Source organism: Haliaeetus albicilla, chromosome 1 (genome assembly GCF_947461875.1).
Source record: "Haliaeetus albicilla chromosome 1, bHalAlb1.1, whole genome shotgun sequence".
NCBI lineage: Eukaryota > Metazoa > Chordata > Aves > Accipitriformes > Accipitridae > Haliaeetus > Haliaeetus albicilla.
Window position 1 is genome coordinate 536,579 of NC_091483.1, and position 16,621 is coordinate 553,199.

Below are 16,621 nucleotides of genomic sequence, written 5' to 3' on the forward strand. Positions count from 1 at the left end.
GCAACACAGCTAGTATTTATCCGTACCAGCAATTAACCACCTCATTTTCCGTGCTGGTATTAGGATCAGAAAGGCAAAGCGGGTCCAGTCCCACCTGCAGTAGCCAGGGAGACAAATCCCAGCTCAGGTTTCTGCTGTGCTGCTTCTCTCCCTGTTACAAAACCAGTTCTCAGTGATTCAAGGTATTGCAGCATCCCGCTTCTGCAGCACCACCTGAGGCTAACTCCTGACTGAAAAGAAACCTTGGGCCAAGAGATTATATGCAAATGTAGCTATGCAACATTACTAAGCCAGGCCCAGAAGAAATTGTGCAACCTTGCAGCAGGGGGACAAGCCATCACTGCAGAAGTGCTGGCATGTCTCGCATCTCAGCAGGATAAATCAGCCTGTACGCAGCTTCGTGCTGCCACTGCAGTGTTGTTTCTGGCAACCGAACCAGCTGGTTTCAAGCTGCAGTCAGGAACGCAGACATGTGTAAACATTCATGATAGTGACAAGAAAGTGCCAATGGACTTTTTATTTGCTTTGTCATGAGTTAAGACTGTTAGGAGTTGGGAGATGAGATCGTAAGCAGCATAAGCCAAACTCTTAAAGCATTTCATAAGTCTTGTTCATGTGCTTCGGCGTCATACTGATTGCCCGGTCTGCGAGTGTGAACAAAATTCAGTCAGATCAGATTAGCCACAAACTTGCCTGAGCATATCCCCCCAATCGTCTACTGTCACCGTAGCAATCTGGGAACTGGTATTGTCCAAGTCTTTCCAATTCTTGGCCTGTGGATCACATCTGACTTTTTAGAAGCCAAATAAATATTTGTACTCACTCAAGGAGCTAAGGGTTTTGTGTGAAACTTAACGGTTGTGTAGAAACATTAGGAACACTGCTAGCCTTAATTTCTTTGAAACCAAACAATTGAAATAAAGGCCTCCTAGATGCTTTCTTTGGTCCCTAAGTTATCAATGTTGCACAAGGTTTGGCTGCTTTTTCCTTTCCCTATTGAAAATTATTACCTCAGAAATAAAAATAAGAATCTCCTCATGTCTGCACAGTGTAAGATTTATCCTCAATACTGAGAGGATACCTCTCAATACCTCAGCCATTTTAAATTTCCTCAAGAAATAACATATTGAGTGTTCTAAGTCTCTAGGTGCTTGGGTCTCCATATTTTTGGGCTATGTTTTGTCCTGAAATGCTGCCAGCCAGACTACAGTCTTCTCAGTGTTGTTTGAGGGATGGGACAGAGAGAAAAGTGACATGCTGTATTTCTTAATGCCTATTAATTTTTTTTTAAAGTAAACTCCTTTGCTGTCTTGACTTGTGCTTTAAAATACCATGAAAACACATCAACAGGCTAGAAACAGGTTTTCTTTTTACTGTGGTTCACAGAGAAGCAGTAGTGCACTGCTGATGTGTGTACACATACTTACAATGGGCTCTGCTGACAGGCTAGGGAAACTGCTGTTACGCAAACATACTCGTGTACCTGCCGTAATTTAAAATTCAAGATGTGTAACATTCAGTATGAATAAAATTGAAACATTTAGAATTTTAAACAAGAGGCAAGTATTTTCTTGGATTTGTTTCTTGAATGAAACTAAGACAGTGCTCTTTAGTTCCCTCATAACAAATTATTTAATTTAGTACATGCTTAGTCACAAAAACATCCAACAAATAATTTCTTAAAAGTATTGTTTGTATAACATTTAAACTAAAAATATGCTATGCAAACAATGAGAATTGTCATGAACACTGTACAAACGATAGATGTCCACTCACTATTTTAATCAGATCCTGAACTCTCTGAAACATCAAGATTAAAAAGTCCTTAATTTTGTCATAAAGAACTAGCTCTAAGGCACCTCCTGTTCCACAAAGGATGTTGGAGAATGCTTCGCAGAAGAAAGCACTAAGCCCCTCTCGATTGTATACTTTCATAAAGCAGTCAATGGTTCCTTTAGACTGACGTTCAGTCTCCCTGCTCTGCACACAAATAATATAATAAGGACAAATCATTACTGCACTGCGCTGAGAAAGAAACTTAGATGCCCAGGAAAATTTGTCTTTCTTTAGTAAAGAACACTAAGGAACTTGTTCTTAATGTTTCACTTTCTGCAAAGGAGTGATTTTTTTAACTAATGTTTATGTGATGTAATGCTCTGTTAGCTGGTTCCAATAGCTAAATTTAGAAAGGTTGTGATCCTTCTTCTGACGCTTCTTTTAAGCTTTACTGGGCAAGTAGAAGGCTTAGGAATTAAATGAGGTCACTCCAGTCCTAAGGGTGCTCTGAATTGTTTCAATGCTATTAAAACTTCCACAGCTCATTTTCTTCCTTCTTTAGCACCACCGAAATATTTTTATACCAAGTAGATTTCAGTTCGTTAGTAATCAGTAGAGTCCTCTAAAAAATGTTAAGGTCTTGACAGGCACAACAATGGAAAAACATAGGAAGGCTAAGGAAGAGCGCTGTCCAGTTTTCATCTAGCCCACCTTGTTTCTGAGCATAAATTTGCTCAACAAACAAAAACAAAGCAAAAAGAAGGATTTGTTAGAGACCTCAGCACCATGTTCACTAAAACTTGCTTCAAGTGCTTACAGGTGAAGGAAATAAAGGCTGACAAGCAGCAAATGTCCATGTACACACGCATATGACCATTTCTGGACAAGTCAGAGCTTAAAGTACTGAACCCTCCCTTCAGCTTTTTCCAAGTGTAGTATGACTGAAAATCACACCAACTCCTTTAATGTTTGAAAATTTCAACAGCAGAGTCGAGACAGCCCAGAGGAACACTGTCGTAGCTGTTCCTGCACAGCAGAGCACCTGGGAAATGCTCTTGCCCACTGTGGAACTCAGCATAATGACGACAGCAAATCTCTCAGATACTCTGAGTAACACCACAGATCTGACAAAGTGTTTTTTTGTGTATGTGCTTGGTGAACTGTCAGACAGTTCCTGTTTGGGAACTGCAGTCTCTTCAGGATTTGAGGACTGGATTAGGAACTGGCACTTGTTTTTGTCTTCACTAGCAAAAAACAAGTACACTTTTCTTTTGAGAGATTAATCCAAAATCCGTATCTTTAGGTGAAATTCTACTGGAAAGACGACACTAGTTTTTTTACTTAATGGGGAAGATTTCCCTTAAAATATCTACAACTTCAGTCCACCTGCAATATCAAGGTTAAGGTTCTAGAGTCTATAATGGCAGAAAGATAATCTTGCCTACTTCAGGCCTTTGTGATATACTCTGCAGCTAATAAAGTGACCTTTGAATTTTCTGATGAAGACAGTGTTATATTTTGTTACATCTTCTGTTAGGAATCAGGGTATGAGATCACTATAGATTTTTCCTGAACATAATAAATGCAGGAAATACATCTATGATAAATATTCACATAAATCAATATTAAAAAAGCATAGTAACGTAGCTAGAAAGCATTTAAAATATTTTGGTTTGCATCAACATGAATATATGCAAATGAAAGGATATTTGGTAATGGTTATTACTGCTTAGCTGACAGAAGTCAACTTTACTGAAAGCAGTAACTGTACTGTGCTCATTATTTCAGACCATTATCCCATCCGGCAAATATACTTTTAACTGAAGAAATAAAAGTGGCTATATTAAATTCAGGGCTTCCTCTTGGATCAGAATAAGCGTCATGGTAAGAAATTGATAAAAATCGTACTAATCAGCTTTATTTGTACCTGAAGCTTTAGAACTACATGAATGAAACAAGGACACCGCATTAAATATATTTATACATCCACAACATATATACCTACTCTCATTCTCATCTTTTGTGCTAGTAGACCCATTATCTTATTTCATATGATTATAATGTATGTTTTTAATAATCTTGATGCTATTCTCTATCCTCATGGTAAGTTAATTACCAGAAATACAGGTGATTCTTTGATAAGGCCTCAAGAGGCACAGCACTTACGAATAAAGACAGCATTAACTGTAGGCTTACTGCTGATTAAGCAGATAAAGCAGAATCTGAAGACAGTGAAATCATATTTAGTCTGAAAAGAAGTCAGTAGTGCTAATGGTGTTTGCCCACTGTAAGCTTCAAGGTTTCTGATATTTAGGACAGATTACCAGAGGTATGCAGGCATTACGTAAGAATCTAAGTATCCCCTGAGATTCTTTGAAAGCACCTAAGCAAGTTTTGTGCCAGCATTTATTCGGATTTTCTTTTGACTTTCTGGAATCCTGGGAGACAAGAAGATACTCTTGAAACAAAATGTAGAGATACTTCTTTGGAACTAACAACTCCTTTCTATTATCAGATGGCAAAACCTCCTCAGGGATGCAGGGAACAAGGTCCTGATTTTTCAAGAGTGTTTTTGTGGGTTTTGATTTTGTGTTTGAGGATGATCTTCACAGCAAGAATTTATCACATTAAATGTACTTCAAATGCTACTGAACCACCTAGTAAAATTACCTAATAGCTAGCAACAAGATCCAACATTAATTGCTAATAATATACTATCATATCCATCACATGCTGAGAAGTAATTTTCAGCTTGTACTGAGCTTTGAAGATTACTGATTCTACCTCACACCTGAAGAACAGCTGTGTGCCACAAAGGTTATTTTTCTAATTGCATTAGCTGGGATAATAAAGGATATTATTGTACCCACAAACCTGTCTCCAAATATCTGGCTTCTGAGTAGGAAAAAGAAAACAGATGCTGTCTTTCTACTAAAAGCTCTCACAAAGCCGTGAACTGTTTTACCAGACTCCCACAATACCATTATGGAATTTTTCTTCTTGTCTTTCTGAAGATGTTTCCACTTTTTTCCCTGAATAGAGTCTTGCCTGCTGTAAGGCTATACAGCGCTTCAATTAGTACATTAAACTTCAAAAATCTAGTAAGTAATTTTCACAAAAGAATTGCAAGTTAGACGGTACCTGCATGCATCATCCTGTGTCTCCTGACAGCGTCAAAAGGGTAAGACAGCATTCCTGAGCAAGTAATCACAACTTGAGCAACAAAAAAGGAAACAATGAATGGAGTTTGCTTTGGATTTGGCAATAATCCCTGCAAAATAAAACAAAAATGGAAACCTGTACAAATTCCGTAATATATGTGTCAAATCCAGCAGATATCAAGTATAGTTTTGATCATTTCTGTTGTTAATCCTACTGTGAAATGACTTGGCTCTTCAGTAATATACTCTATTGAGCAGAGTAACTGTAAAGACAAAAGCTGTAACTAGCACCCTCATTAGTTCATAATAAATATTTAAAATATGATAAAGATTTAAAACACATGCATGTTTGTTTGTAAAAGCTACCTTAATGGTGTCATAACACCCAAAACGGGAGGCTTGGTATACAATGATTCCCTTTATGGAAATGCCAAAACCCTGGTACAGGCCAGTAAGTCTATCTGCCTTTGCAATTTTAATAATACAGTCACCAAGTCCCTGGAACAGTCGCTCAGCAGCACCTAATATAAAAGAAATTTATGCACATGGTTATGCTTTACAGAAACCCTTCTCTTTAGTACAAACTACTCTGCATGACTGAAACACTTAACTTTATCAAAATTACATGAAAAACATAGTAGATCATTGTTTCCTCCACTTATGAACGAAGCATAAAGAAGAAATCGAGACACATGGATGGATGAAAACAGTTTATTCAAATAGATAGTGGTATCCAGTTGCTGAAACACTTTCCGGTCAAATAACTACCATTCCAATATTGTCCTCGTTCAGCAGAGTGCTTATGTATGAATTCTCTTACCCTCTCTCTGAAAAGAATTTTTTCTACATAATACCATGCTTTCACTTCCTCCCCCCACATTCATACTCAAATTTATTAGAAGTGTTACTCGTTTCAGCTTTTCCCTATAGTGGAACACTAGCCACAAACTGTGAGAAAGTTAAAGAAATCAATTTTTTATATCTGTAGATTCTTCATCTGTTTCTGCATTCCACAGGTAACTACACCTAAGCTCTTAGGATTCTCTACAGGTAAAAACACAGCAAGCAATAAACCGATCTTTGAAAGAACTTCAAACTGTACACCTTCTTATACCGAAGGTATCATGAAAATATAAATTTGGCCCAAGTACTGGGCACAGAAAGCAATAGGTAGAGTCAAGCAGCCAATTCCTAGGACAACCCTGCACAGCACAGACACCAACTAGAGTTAACTTGTCCTGTTATAGGCAAATCAGGAAAGCCAACAACAATACAGAAAGCAGAGATTTCTTTCTTTCTGCTACAAAGCCTTCCACATACTGTTTTCAGGAAATCAATTTTATCTATCTGAATGAATGAAACATACATCTAGATACATATACTACCCAAAAGCTTTGTTGAAAATCTTCAGTTGATACTCTTGATATAGAGCAATGATGGTAATAAGGTCTTTAAATGACACCCCATAAAACCACAGGTCAGCAAAAATTAAACTCCCCTAGTTTGTGGCATCAAGAGTTGGCAAAATTCAGTTAAACTTTTCCATACAGAATCTAAAAATAACGCAAAACTTTGAGAGATATGCTATAGCACTATTTCCAAAGAATCCTCTTTCACTCACCTTCATCCTCTCCTTTTCAATAAAGATCTTACATTTCTTAATACTTTTAAGTTTGTAATTGTGCAATGGTAAATTTTTAAGTAATAGAAAGAATTCTAATACTGTTGAATATTGGTCTACCTCTAAAATGAAGTAAATATAAACAACCTGAGGCACATCAGACAGAACTGAAACTGCCATTTAAAAGATTTCACTACCTTTCCCAATACCAGCAGCTAAATTAGTTCATGTGAAGTCTTAACGGGTATACCACACACATGGATGTTGCTCCTGCTGCTCCACCAGAAGCCAGCTTTGCCAAAAACCATTTCCAGAACTGAAACACAAAAATTGCTGTATACACTGACCTTTGTTGTAGATACTAAACAAAACCTTAAAGCATGCAGAGTAAGAGCTATCTAAAACATGCATTATTTACAAAATAATAAAGAAACATGGCAGTCTCAGAGTAAGACCTGTATTGGGGTATTTCAAAATTTCAACTTGTAAAGATTCCCTGGCTATTCTTACATTTATTAAAAAAATATTTATAAGCTATTTTCTTTTTCAACTTCTGAATTATATGGTGTTCCTGTGACCCAGATAGCAGATAACATCTTTCTCATCTATACCAGTCCTTCGTAACAACTGGCCTGTGTATCAACTTGATACACAACAATTATGCATCAACTCTCCATGATGGGGGAATGGGGAAACATGAAAATCAAAGTACTTACTTTCACTGTAGCCCATACTATTTACCAAACAAGAAAAAGCTAATCACAGTAGAAGAAACATTTTGCATAACATTTTTAGGTGGCGATATCTGACATAGCTCTGTTGACTTAAACAGCGTCACAGGTACATCTTGTGTAGTAAATGCAGACCATGTAGATGTACCCAAAATGACGACTTATTTGCTGCTTCAGTAACAGCAACAGTAGAGCTATAGTAGTATGGAGTCCAGCATAGCTTAACTGCCCTAATATTCTATTAGTTGTACAGAAGACTTTGCAACCTGCCTTAGCTCATCTTGCTGCATAAACTGTTGCTACTTGTAGTAGCAAGCCTGAGAGGAGGCAGCTGCAATCTGAAGATGCTTGACTGTGACAGTATTACCTTCAATAGCAAGTGTCTGGCACACAGATACAGCCTGTCTTCTTTAACAGAAGTTCCTTTGCAGTTTAGTTCCCACAATCTAAAGGTTTTAGTCATTATTATTTTTTTAAAGATAACCCAGCTAAGTAAAAACTAATGCATGGAACCATATTGTCTTTCCCATTTTCTATCCTGCACAAAACATGTAAAAAAGCATCCAAACACGCTGAGCTCCAACATTGGACATGCTACTCTGCTAAACACTATACTTCTAAAGAAATTAATCTTGATTGCTATTCATGGAATGTTTCTAAAATTTGAGGCACAAGCTCATACACATGTAAGCCATCTGGAAACACTTCTAGGAGATGGAAAGGAGATTTCAAGAACTATAAACACGGTTATTTACATCATGCATGTTTTACTTTTTCCACTGTAAGAAAGGAAAGAAAACAGCAACCTTAAACTCTTTACATACAAAGTGACTGTAATTGAAAAAGGACTGCTTAAGAATTTGCATGCAATACCAGGAGATTAATCAAACTTTAATGACTGACAGCATTCCTCCTGGTCAGCACCACCAGAAAAGCCTGTGGCAAGAAAAGTTTCTGGCACTGCAGTAAAAAACTGTCAGCAAGAGAAAGCACAGAACACTGGATTTTTGTTTAAATTATCAAAACCTAACCAAAGAAATCCTAAAACAGATAACCTAAGACAGACACAAATAAAACAGATTTTCCAGCTATTTTCACATGAAACAAATTAGATATGAAGAACTTATTTTCCATTCTGCTGATATGAATGAATTTTATGTAATTTGTCAAATGCCAATATCAACATTTCACATTCCGAGACCAAGATTTCTTGTAATTAATTCCATGGGTGTAGACCCCTATGTCTTTCAATCCATCCAAGTTAAGGGACCTTCCCCAAGTACACAGTATTGCAAGGTAAGGCAGCATAGCCCAAAAGTTTAATTGCCTTTTGGAGCTATACCCTAAAACTGCTACTTTTCTGGTGCATTGTACAAAACTAAGTTCTTAAAATGCATTAACTATTGATATGTTTCTAGCCTTACATGTAGAAAGAAATCAGTTTCCAGTGTGAAGCATTACTTATCCACAGCAGTAATATGTGCTTTACTATCTGTAAGTTTTTTCTGACACTTACATGCTAATAAATATCAAGAAAATAATGTGAAAAAAATTAAAATGAGAGACTCCTGCTTGAGGGATACTACCTAAGAACTTCATATATTAGAATAAAAGCAGCTGAAATGTCACATAAGTGAAATTACAAACATAAAGGGTTTTGAGACTAGAGAACATGTTAATGCAATCTGAACCGTGAGAATGTAATTTGCGGTTTTAGACAAAGCCCAGAAATGTAGATGTCCGAGTCTGTAAGATTTTTAATATCCATCCTAATACTTGCATCAATTAACTCCAAAATCATTACGTCCTGAACAAAAAAATTTTGACTGCAGTTACAAGCAGTTATTTACATGCACCTCACAGTCATTAATCATTAAAGATCAAACCCCAGATTCCATTACCTTCAACAATAAGCTACACACTAAGCCGTGCTCGCTCTTCCTCCTGTTATAAAATAAGCTCATTACAAAACCTTATCAATATACCACCACTAATTACCAACCATGCTGAGAGAAAGAACTGCACAGCTCTTGACCAGATCTAGTTTGCTTATTAAACAGAACTAACATGCAAGAGATTATTTACCTGTTTTTCTTCATCCACTTTGGACGTAAAAAATCTGTTTGTATTTGTCCTGAAAAGCAAAGTTTAGAGCCTGTGTTGGGAAATACTGTATAACATTTGCCAAATTGCCATGCCAAAAGCTGAAAAATCCTACAGAAAAAGAAACGGATCTTTAAAATAACATTTCCAAAGTTTATGCCTCAACAAGTATATTATTCCTTCTTTTGTTTCTACTTTAGTATGAGCTGTAACAAAGGCCACAAATGTTCTTTTTCAAGTCCTTCATTTTTCAGACTTTTGGTACTGGAAATCTGGATTTATTCTGACACTTACGAACAGATGTATGCATTTGGTGTTAGCACAAGCAAATGTAAAACTGTACATGAAATAACGCTGAGAAATAGGTAAGATTGCCAGCTTCCTTACTTTATACATTTCTAAGACTAGGCATACCTATGTAAACTGCAGTCTGGAAACTGCAGAATAGAAGAGTATTTCACAGAACTGTATAGAAATGGTTTTCCTGAAGTAGCCTGCCTATGCATTTTCGCTTCCATAGGGGGTGCTCGCACTCCATATTATAGCAATGACAAACGGTTTATACAGGCATCAGAAACCTGGTAGCACTTCTGTAATTATATTATTCTTCTAAATTAAAGAAAGGGTCCATTTGGACACTAAGATAAATGCATAAGAAGCTAAATGGAACTGAGGAGGTAGTGCAGGAGCAAATCTTACGTGGATTGTGAGAAAAAAAAAAAAGTATGTGAGGATGTTCACAGACATTGGGCTGTCTGGCCATGTTATGGACTTTACTAAGCAGTGACAACAAAGTGATCTCTGTAATGTGTAGCCATGCTCTTCATTCAAACTTACTAATTTTTTTGTGTTACCAGGAATGAAGGCAAAGACTCCTTAAGGACAAAGAAAACTCAAAACTGGGGTTTCATTTCTTATTTTGATCATGCTTTCCTACACATTGAGGATGCCAAATAAACACTGCTTTTTAAAAGTATCAGAAGGAAAAGTTTAAGGGTATTTTACGCTGTTCACAAATACCAGTGAGCATGACTTTGCCACTACCAAATAAACCAAAAAAATCCTGTGGGGACGTACCCAGCAGTAACCCCCTCCTCACCACCTCCTCCACCGGTATCTGTACTCCTTTGAGTGCCCACAGCCCACGATGGATGCTCCATCGCCATTGTTTCAAAGGCATTTTTAAAAGATTTTTTTACAAGGTTTGGGAGAAAGAAGGCAAGATGCAGGGACTGGGGAGCGGCCCAGGGGAAGAGGCGGCGGTGGCCGCGCGTCCCTACCTTGCTCCCCGGGGATGCGCACGAAGCAGTCCACCGTGCCCTTGTACCGCTGGTCTGCCGAGATCTGCTTGGACAAGGCCTGCACCTGCAGCAGCAGCTCCACCTGCTCCACAGGCGCCACCGCCATCTTGGAGACAGCGGCCACCACGCCGCTGGCCAGCAGGTCCCTCCCGAAGGAGAGGGAGTCCTAGGGGTCCTCGCCCTGCGGGGCCGCCATGGCGCATGGCACCGCCCCGGCCGCCCCCCACCGGTTCCTCTTCTTCCTGAAAAGCACGCGGCTGGCGGGCACCTAACTGGCTTCTTTTTCCTCAAAAGTTAAAAGTTGATGGTCTCGGGGTACCCAGGAGCTGAGTCGCCTCTGTCCCCCCACCGTTCCGGGCCCAGAAACCGCGCCATTTGCTCCTACTACACGGATCCGTCCCTTCCAGGCAGTGCCACCCTCCCTGAGCTGCAGGCAGCAAGCTTTCCAGATACCTCAGGAACTTTCCAGAAGCTTCTGTCAGCTGTGGGAACTGGCCCCTCTCCCCAGATCAGCAACTAGAGACTGGAAAACCAGGTAGCAAAGGGTAGTTGTTGATCATATTGAATTATGAGTTAATAAACATGATATATGACAAGTAAATGAACTTCAGACATGTTAATTATACCCATTCCATTGCAGGTCAGATGTACCAATTCCTTCTAGATTGCTGATAGCTTTTTTTTAATTGCTTTACCTCCCCTGCATCTCCTGACTTTATGACTAATGAAGGCATGAAACACCATGGGTTTTGTTGATGTTTTAAAATGATAACTTTTGTTTCTTGCATTCTCTTGACATGAGTAATTTTAACCCTGGTACTCCATTGATTTGTTGTATACCACATTGCTTTGCTAATAGTTTTTTAAGCAATAATTTAAAGGCAAAAAAAATTATTTCTCTTAAGCCTTACTACTACCACCATTTTAACTCCTTTAGTAGCTTCCCCTTATCTATTCCTCTTGACATTAATTCTATACACTGTTTCACAGCCATAATCTTCCTCAAAGTTACAAAGCTACAAGATTTGTATCAAAGATACCTGATAAAAATCTGTGTTCTGTAGGAAATGAAATCGTATCATCCTTTGGGGTTCTTTTTAAACATACTCTTTACAAATCTGCAAGATACAGTCTCTTCTCAGTTGACTAACAAAGTAACCAATAAAAATCTCCTTAACTGTAGTATCAACATGATTAATGCATATTTTGCCATGTTTTGTTGCTGAACTATACTGGTTTGAGTATAAAAGTTGCACCATACTCAGATGCCCATAATTCTGTTTCAGGTACAGTTTCTTGTGAAGGAGCAAGCCAATCTAAATACCTGATTGATACCACAGGAGTCCCACCTTCCTTCGGTTCTTCTTTTCTCCATGCACATCTGCATATTCACACTGTTTCTTCTGCATTGATTCAATTGTGTTTGTCCCAGCTGAGTCAACAGTTTAACACACTATGCTGGCAGCAGAGTAACCTAGGTCTGACTAAACACAAGGATCTAGATAAAAGTTAGCTGTCCTCTTTTTTAAAGCATTCAACTGTCTTTTTTAGCATTCAAACCCAACCTTTAGAAGACCGAAACAAGAGACAAACATCAGCAAAATTACCCTTTTCCATACAGATAGACACTTATGTGCAGAAACATACATACAGGTTCTGTAAAAGCTGTTAAACCTGCTAAAAGCACTGCATCAAAGACTCATTGCTTTGCTATGTTACTTCTTCCATCTACAATGAAATCTAATATTCAAAGCCCACATATTTTAGACTTTTAAAAGGTGCTGTTCAGATGTTATCCATACTATTACAACTTTTTATATCTCAAACAGAGTAAATCTCACATCACTTGATTTACAGATGGGGAACAAATCTAAATCAGTTTTAATCTCAAACTGAAATACTCTGTCTCATCTTCTAGGAACCATAAATTCTAGAGACAGCTGATTAACAAACCTGCAATCATATGCTTACACTTCAGGCCTAAGACTTCTACTGCTGGGAATTAAAACAACTGTTGAGTGATTCAAGACAAGCTGTGAATCCCTCTGTGAGAGTGGGCAGTTAAAAGCATTTGACTGACTATTTTAGAAGTACTCTAAACCATGCAATTTACCAGTGAAAACAAGATCTAAAGATTTGATTCATGAGAGCCTACGGAACTGAATTTACTTTCCTGAATACTTAAGCTTTTTGATCCCATTGTTTAAAATGCAACTTTAGTAATGCATTTTATGAAAAGCACTCATTAAAAGCAAGTAGAAACAGCAGAAAGGGGAAAAAAAAATGCACTGTTGATATGGAACATGAGGAAATGCTATGTGGATGACCAGATCTAAATAAGCTGGCTGAGGGTACAAAGACCGCCCCCAAGATCTTACATTTTTAACTAAACTTCAGTAAAAAAAAGCTTTAGAAGCAGCTGGTCTGTAGATTACAAAAATTGTAACAATTTGTAGGAAAGCTGATTTTTGCAGAAGAATTCTGATTTTGCAAACATACTGCCTGCTCTTGCCTTATATGGAGGTAACATAACATTTTTTGTAATAGCCAGCTGTAAATTGCAGAAGACCTAGCCAAATAAATATTGTTTAAATAAACAAAAGAGAAAATATCTTAAGTTAAAAAACACAGAGTAACACTTTACTGGTCTTCGCCAAATATAATTTTTTTATTATGAAATTATGAATATAATATAAAATTGGCTGAGTCCAGGCATAGGTCTTAAAACCATCACCCCACTGCCCTCCATCTTCTTTTGTGCTTTCAAAATTGTGTTTTAACAAATATAAGTATTATTTATAGTTGAACCTCATGAAGTCAAGTAAAACATCAACTAAATGCTCAAGTGTGCAGGAGACCACACTGGCAAAAATGATAAGCCATTAGTTTTGTGTGGCTAAGTGCCATGAATTGGCTAAAAGATTTCTTTTTTTTTTTTTTTTGATTAACACAGTACTACTGAAAACATTCAGTATTTTTCATGCCCTTAGAGGTGCAAAATTTTAATTAATTGGAAAACTTTTTTTTTTTTTTAACTCCATCACCAGTTGCCAGATATTCAGAGAGTACTTTGAGGATATCAGCTTATCATTTTACATTGCATATTATACACACTGAACAGCAGTGAATGTACAAATTATGTGATGTTTTCATGTAATAAAAGTTATGATTGGGATAAATAATTCAACAGTACATAAAAATAAGAATTTTGGTTCTCTGAAATCTTTTTAAGTATTCGATTGATGAAATCATTAGAATCATCACTGAAGTTTTACCTGTGTCATTACCAGAAGGTAGTTTTTTTGTTTTTTGTTTTTTTTGGGTTTTTTTTGTTTTTGTTTTTTTTGTTTTTGTTTTTTTTTTTTAAAAGCATTTGAAAGATACACCATGGGTGGGCACCACAATTGAGTTCATTTCTCTTTATATTGAAGTACTTTAAAAAGATGACAACACCCTACAGGATGGCTGAATGTTCAGGAGACTCATCTATGTAGCTAATCCGAAGGACAGTTTAAAGGCCAGTTCAACAGCAGCTTCTGTGACTGAGTCATGAAAACAGACGTAACACTCCTGAGGTTTTGGATGTAGAATGAGTCTCCTGGAAAAAGGGAAAGGAAGGAAAAAAAAAATCATCATAGGTGTTAGCTTTTTCTTTGTTTGATATATTCTGGTTGTACTCTGAGGTTTCAGTAAGATGTTAAGAACAACTGCTGTTTAAGACAGCTAGCAAATGTCTGTGGCTCTCCTGCATTATCTTACTATCTTCAATACATTAGATTTTTAAATCAAGTTATTCTCTGCTCAGTTTTCTCAACACTATTATGGAAAAAAAATCTTCAGGTTTTCAGGGTCTATTTGTATGGTACTGGTGTGTTTGCAGTCATCCAAGTTTCCAGGCGACAAGCTGCAATCAAGGTACCTGGGAGCAAGCCCCAATATTCACATATTCACTGATTTTTTACACTTAATACATCTAGGTAGGTACATTCCCACATGTTAATCTAATAAGCTCTTTCAGGGAAAGAGCTAAAATAGGAAAGCTGTTAATACTTGTGCATAACTGTGTGTAGCATTATAGCATAGCATATAGCTCTGCAAATACTAATGGACTACCCTTGATTTAACATGTTGTTTGATAATGCAGAATGAAAAATTATTTTTTAAAAGACAGCAACATCAGTGCAAACACTTTTAAATGTTTAAAGATCTTAATTTTTCCAGACCCAAGCATAGCACACAAACTGCAGTTATGTACATTCATGGTGGGAAACAATTGTTTTTCTTTTTAAACATCTAACTTGAAGGCAAACAGGTTGAACAAAAGCTCTGTTAGAGGATTTCTACATTATTATTCCTGGCCAATATAGTTACCTGTGGATGATGTTTCCTCTCATTCTATCGGAAAAAAGTTCTTATGCCATATTCAGAAATGTATTTTGCCATTTTCTTTCCTATTTGTGCAATAGTTGAACTAGTCGAAAATTCTAACTTAATAAATTAATCAAGCATAATCGTTTATCTTCCTTTCACTCCATGACTATACTGAATTTGTTTTTCATATAGCTTCTATTTAACTGGGCATTTGCATTTTAGTTTCTATTTATCTAACTGGAATACCAAATACAGAAGATGAATGTAGAGAAGAAAGAAACATCCTGTTGAGAATGACCACCCTTAATAAGACTGTCTGCCTACTGCAGCTAAAATCTAGACAGCACAAAATACAGCAGATGGAGGAAAGAATAACGTATGAGAAGTGGCCACTGAATAGGGCTTACTGACCTGGACTTAAACAATTACAACATCTGATACGTTCTGAATTGTGAAGAAGTGATACATACTACTTTTTCATTGCACCTGATTTTAATTACTTCAGAAAATCCATTATTTTTAATATTTATTGCCTAGGGCAGTATGCTGTTCTGCCATGTAAATAAGGCTTAGCTATGTAGTAATAACTATATGCATCATTAAGAAAATTATTTAAAATTAAGTTTAAATAACAACACAAACCACAATTCATTTACAATGATAATGGCAGAACTTTGAAAGCAAATTGAGGGAAGAAAACTCCCTCTCCAAAATATCTCAAACAGACTGGTAGGTTGATTTGATCTTCCCAATGAAAAAAAACCCCATCAACCAACAAGTACAATTGTTCACGTTACCTCTTTGTATCACTGAATCAGCATTATGCATGGAGACAAGACAGGTAGGATGGACTTGCAAAGCAGGGAATGGAGAGGTCAGAAGGAGTGCAAGGAGCACAAAGGAAGTGCAGGGTATTAAAGAGTATGATTACAGCACATTAGCATGTCTGCGTAGCACAGTGCAGCACTGCAAAGGATGCCAGCTCTGTGGTGTTAACATGCTGGCACGGTGCTCACCTGAGTTAACACACCTGTATTTTACAGCAGGTGGAACATCACACCAGTGCAACTTCCCAGATCCCAAATCAAAGCTACCTCAGTCAGTCAGCTCAAGTATTTCTGTCACGTGCTACAGTTAAATTTATTCTTAAAGAACACAGTGATATATTCAAAATGGAAGACTTTGGGAGAAATACATATGTGTTTAAACTCACCCCACAACCCAGTAATTCATTGTTGGTGGTGGTTTCTTCTGATCAGTCCAGTTATCAGGAGAGCACTCAAACAAAACTCCATGTTCTTTTACCAGATCTAGGTCCTCAGCTGCCTTACTAAATTCTGAAATCCCACTGGCTGCTTTTTTCTTTTTCTGTAAAACAATTGGTGAAATGTTAGTATAGAATGAAATATTCTTACATAAACACTAGCAAATATAACTATGCAATTTCTTCAGGAATATCTTATGAATGATATTGCTTTCAAAAAGCGAGACTTGGAAGATCTAACTTGCTTACATGATTCTTTTCTCCACAGTTTTGTTACTTTGGCATCAACAGGC

The 16,621-nt window shown here is 37.2% G+C and overlaps 2 protein-coding genes across 4 annotated transcripts in view; both read right to left on the bottom strand.

Moving 5' to 3' along the window:
* Positions 1 to 1,368: 1,368 nt before the first annotated feature.
* SLC25A31 (solute carrier family 25 member 31) lies at positions 1,369 to 12,102 on the bottom strand. The gene is given in 9 exon segments (XM_069778665.1): positions 1,369 to 1,971; positions 4,913 to 5,047; positions 5,304 to 5,458; positions 6,756 to 6,795; positions 6,797 to 6,874; positions 9,375 to 9,404; positions 9,406 to 9,503; positions 10,673 to 10,859; positions 12,043 to 12,102. Coding segments are annotated over 9 exon segments (1,014 nt in total). The 3' UTR covers positions 1,369 to 1,740.
* A 1,230-nt stretch (positions 12,103 to 13,332) lies between these two features.
* The window catches only part of INTU (inturned planar cell polarity protein), a 57,670-nt gene continuing 54,381 nt past the window's right edge, over positions 13,333 to 16,621 (bottom strand). For all 3 annotated transcript variants that reach the window (XM_069795143.1, XM_069795073.1, XM_069794994.1), the window contains exons 15-16: positions 16,278 to 16,432; positions 13,333 to 14,291 (exon numbers count right to left, since the gene is read on the bottom strand). In XM_069795143.1, coding sequence (XP_069651244.1) covers positions 14,180 to 14,291; positions 16,278 to 16,432 — 267 coding nt within the window. In that variant the 3' untranslated portion in view covers positions 13,333 to 14,179. The remainder of the gene's footprint in view (positions 14,292 to 16,277; positions 16,433 to 16,621) is intronic.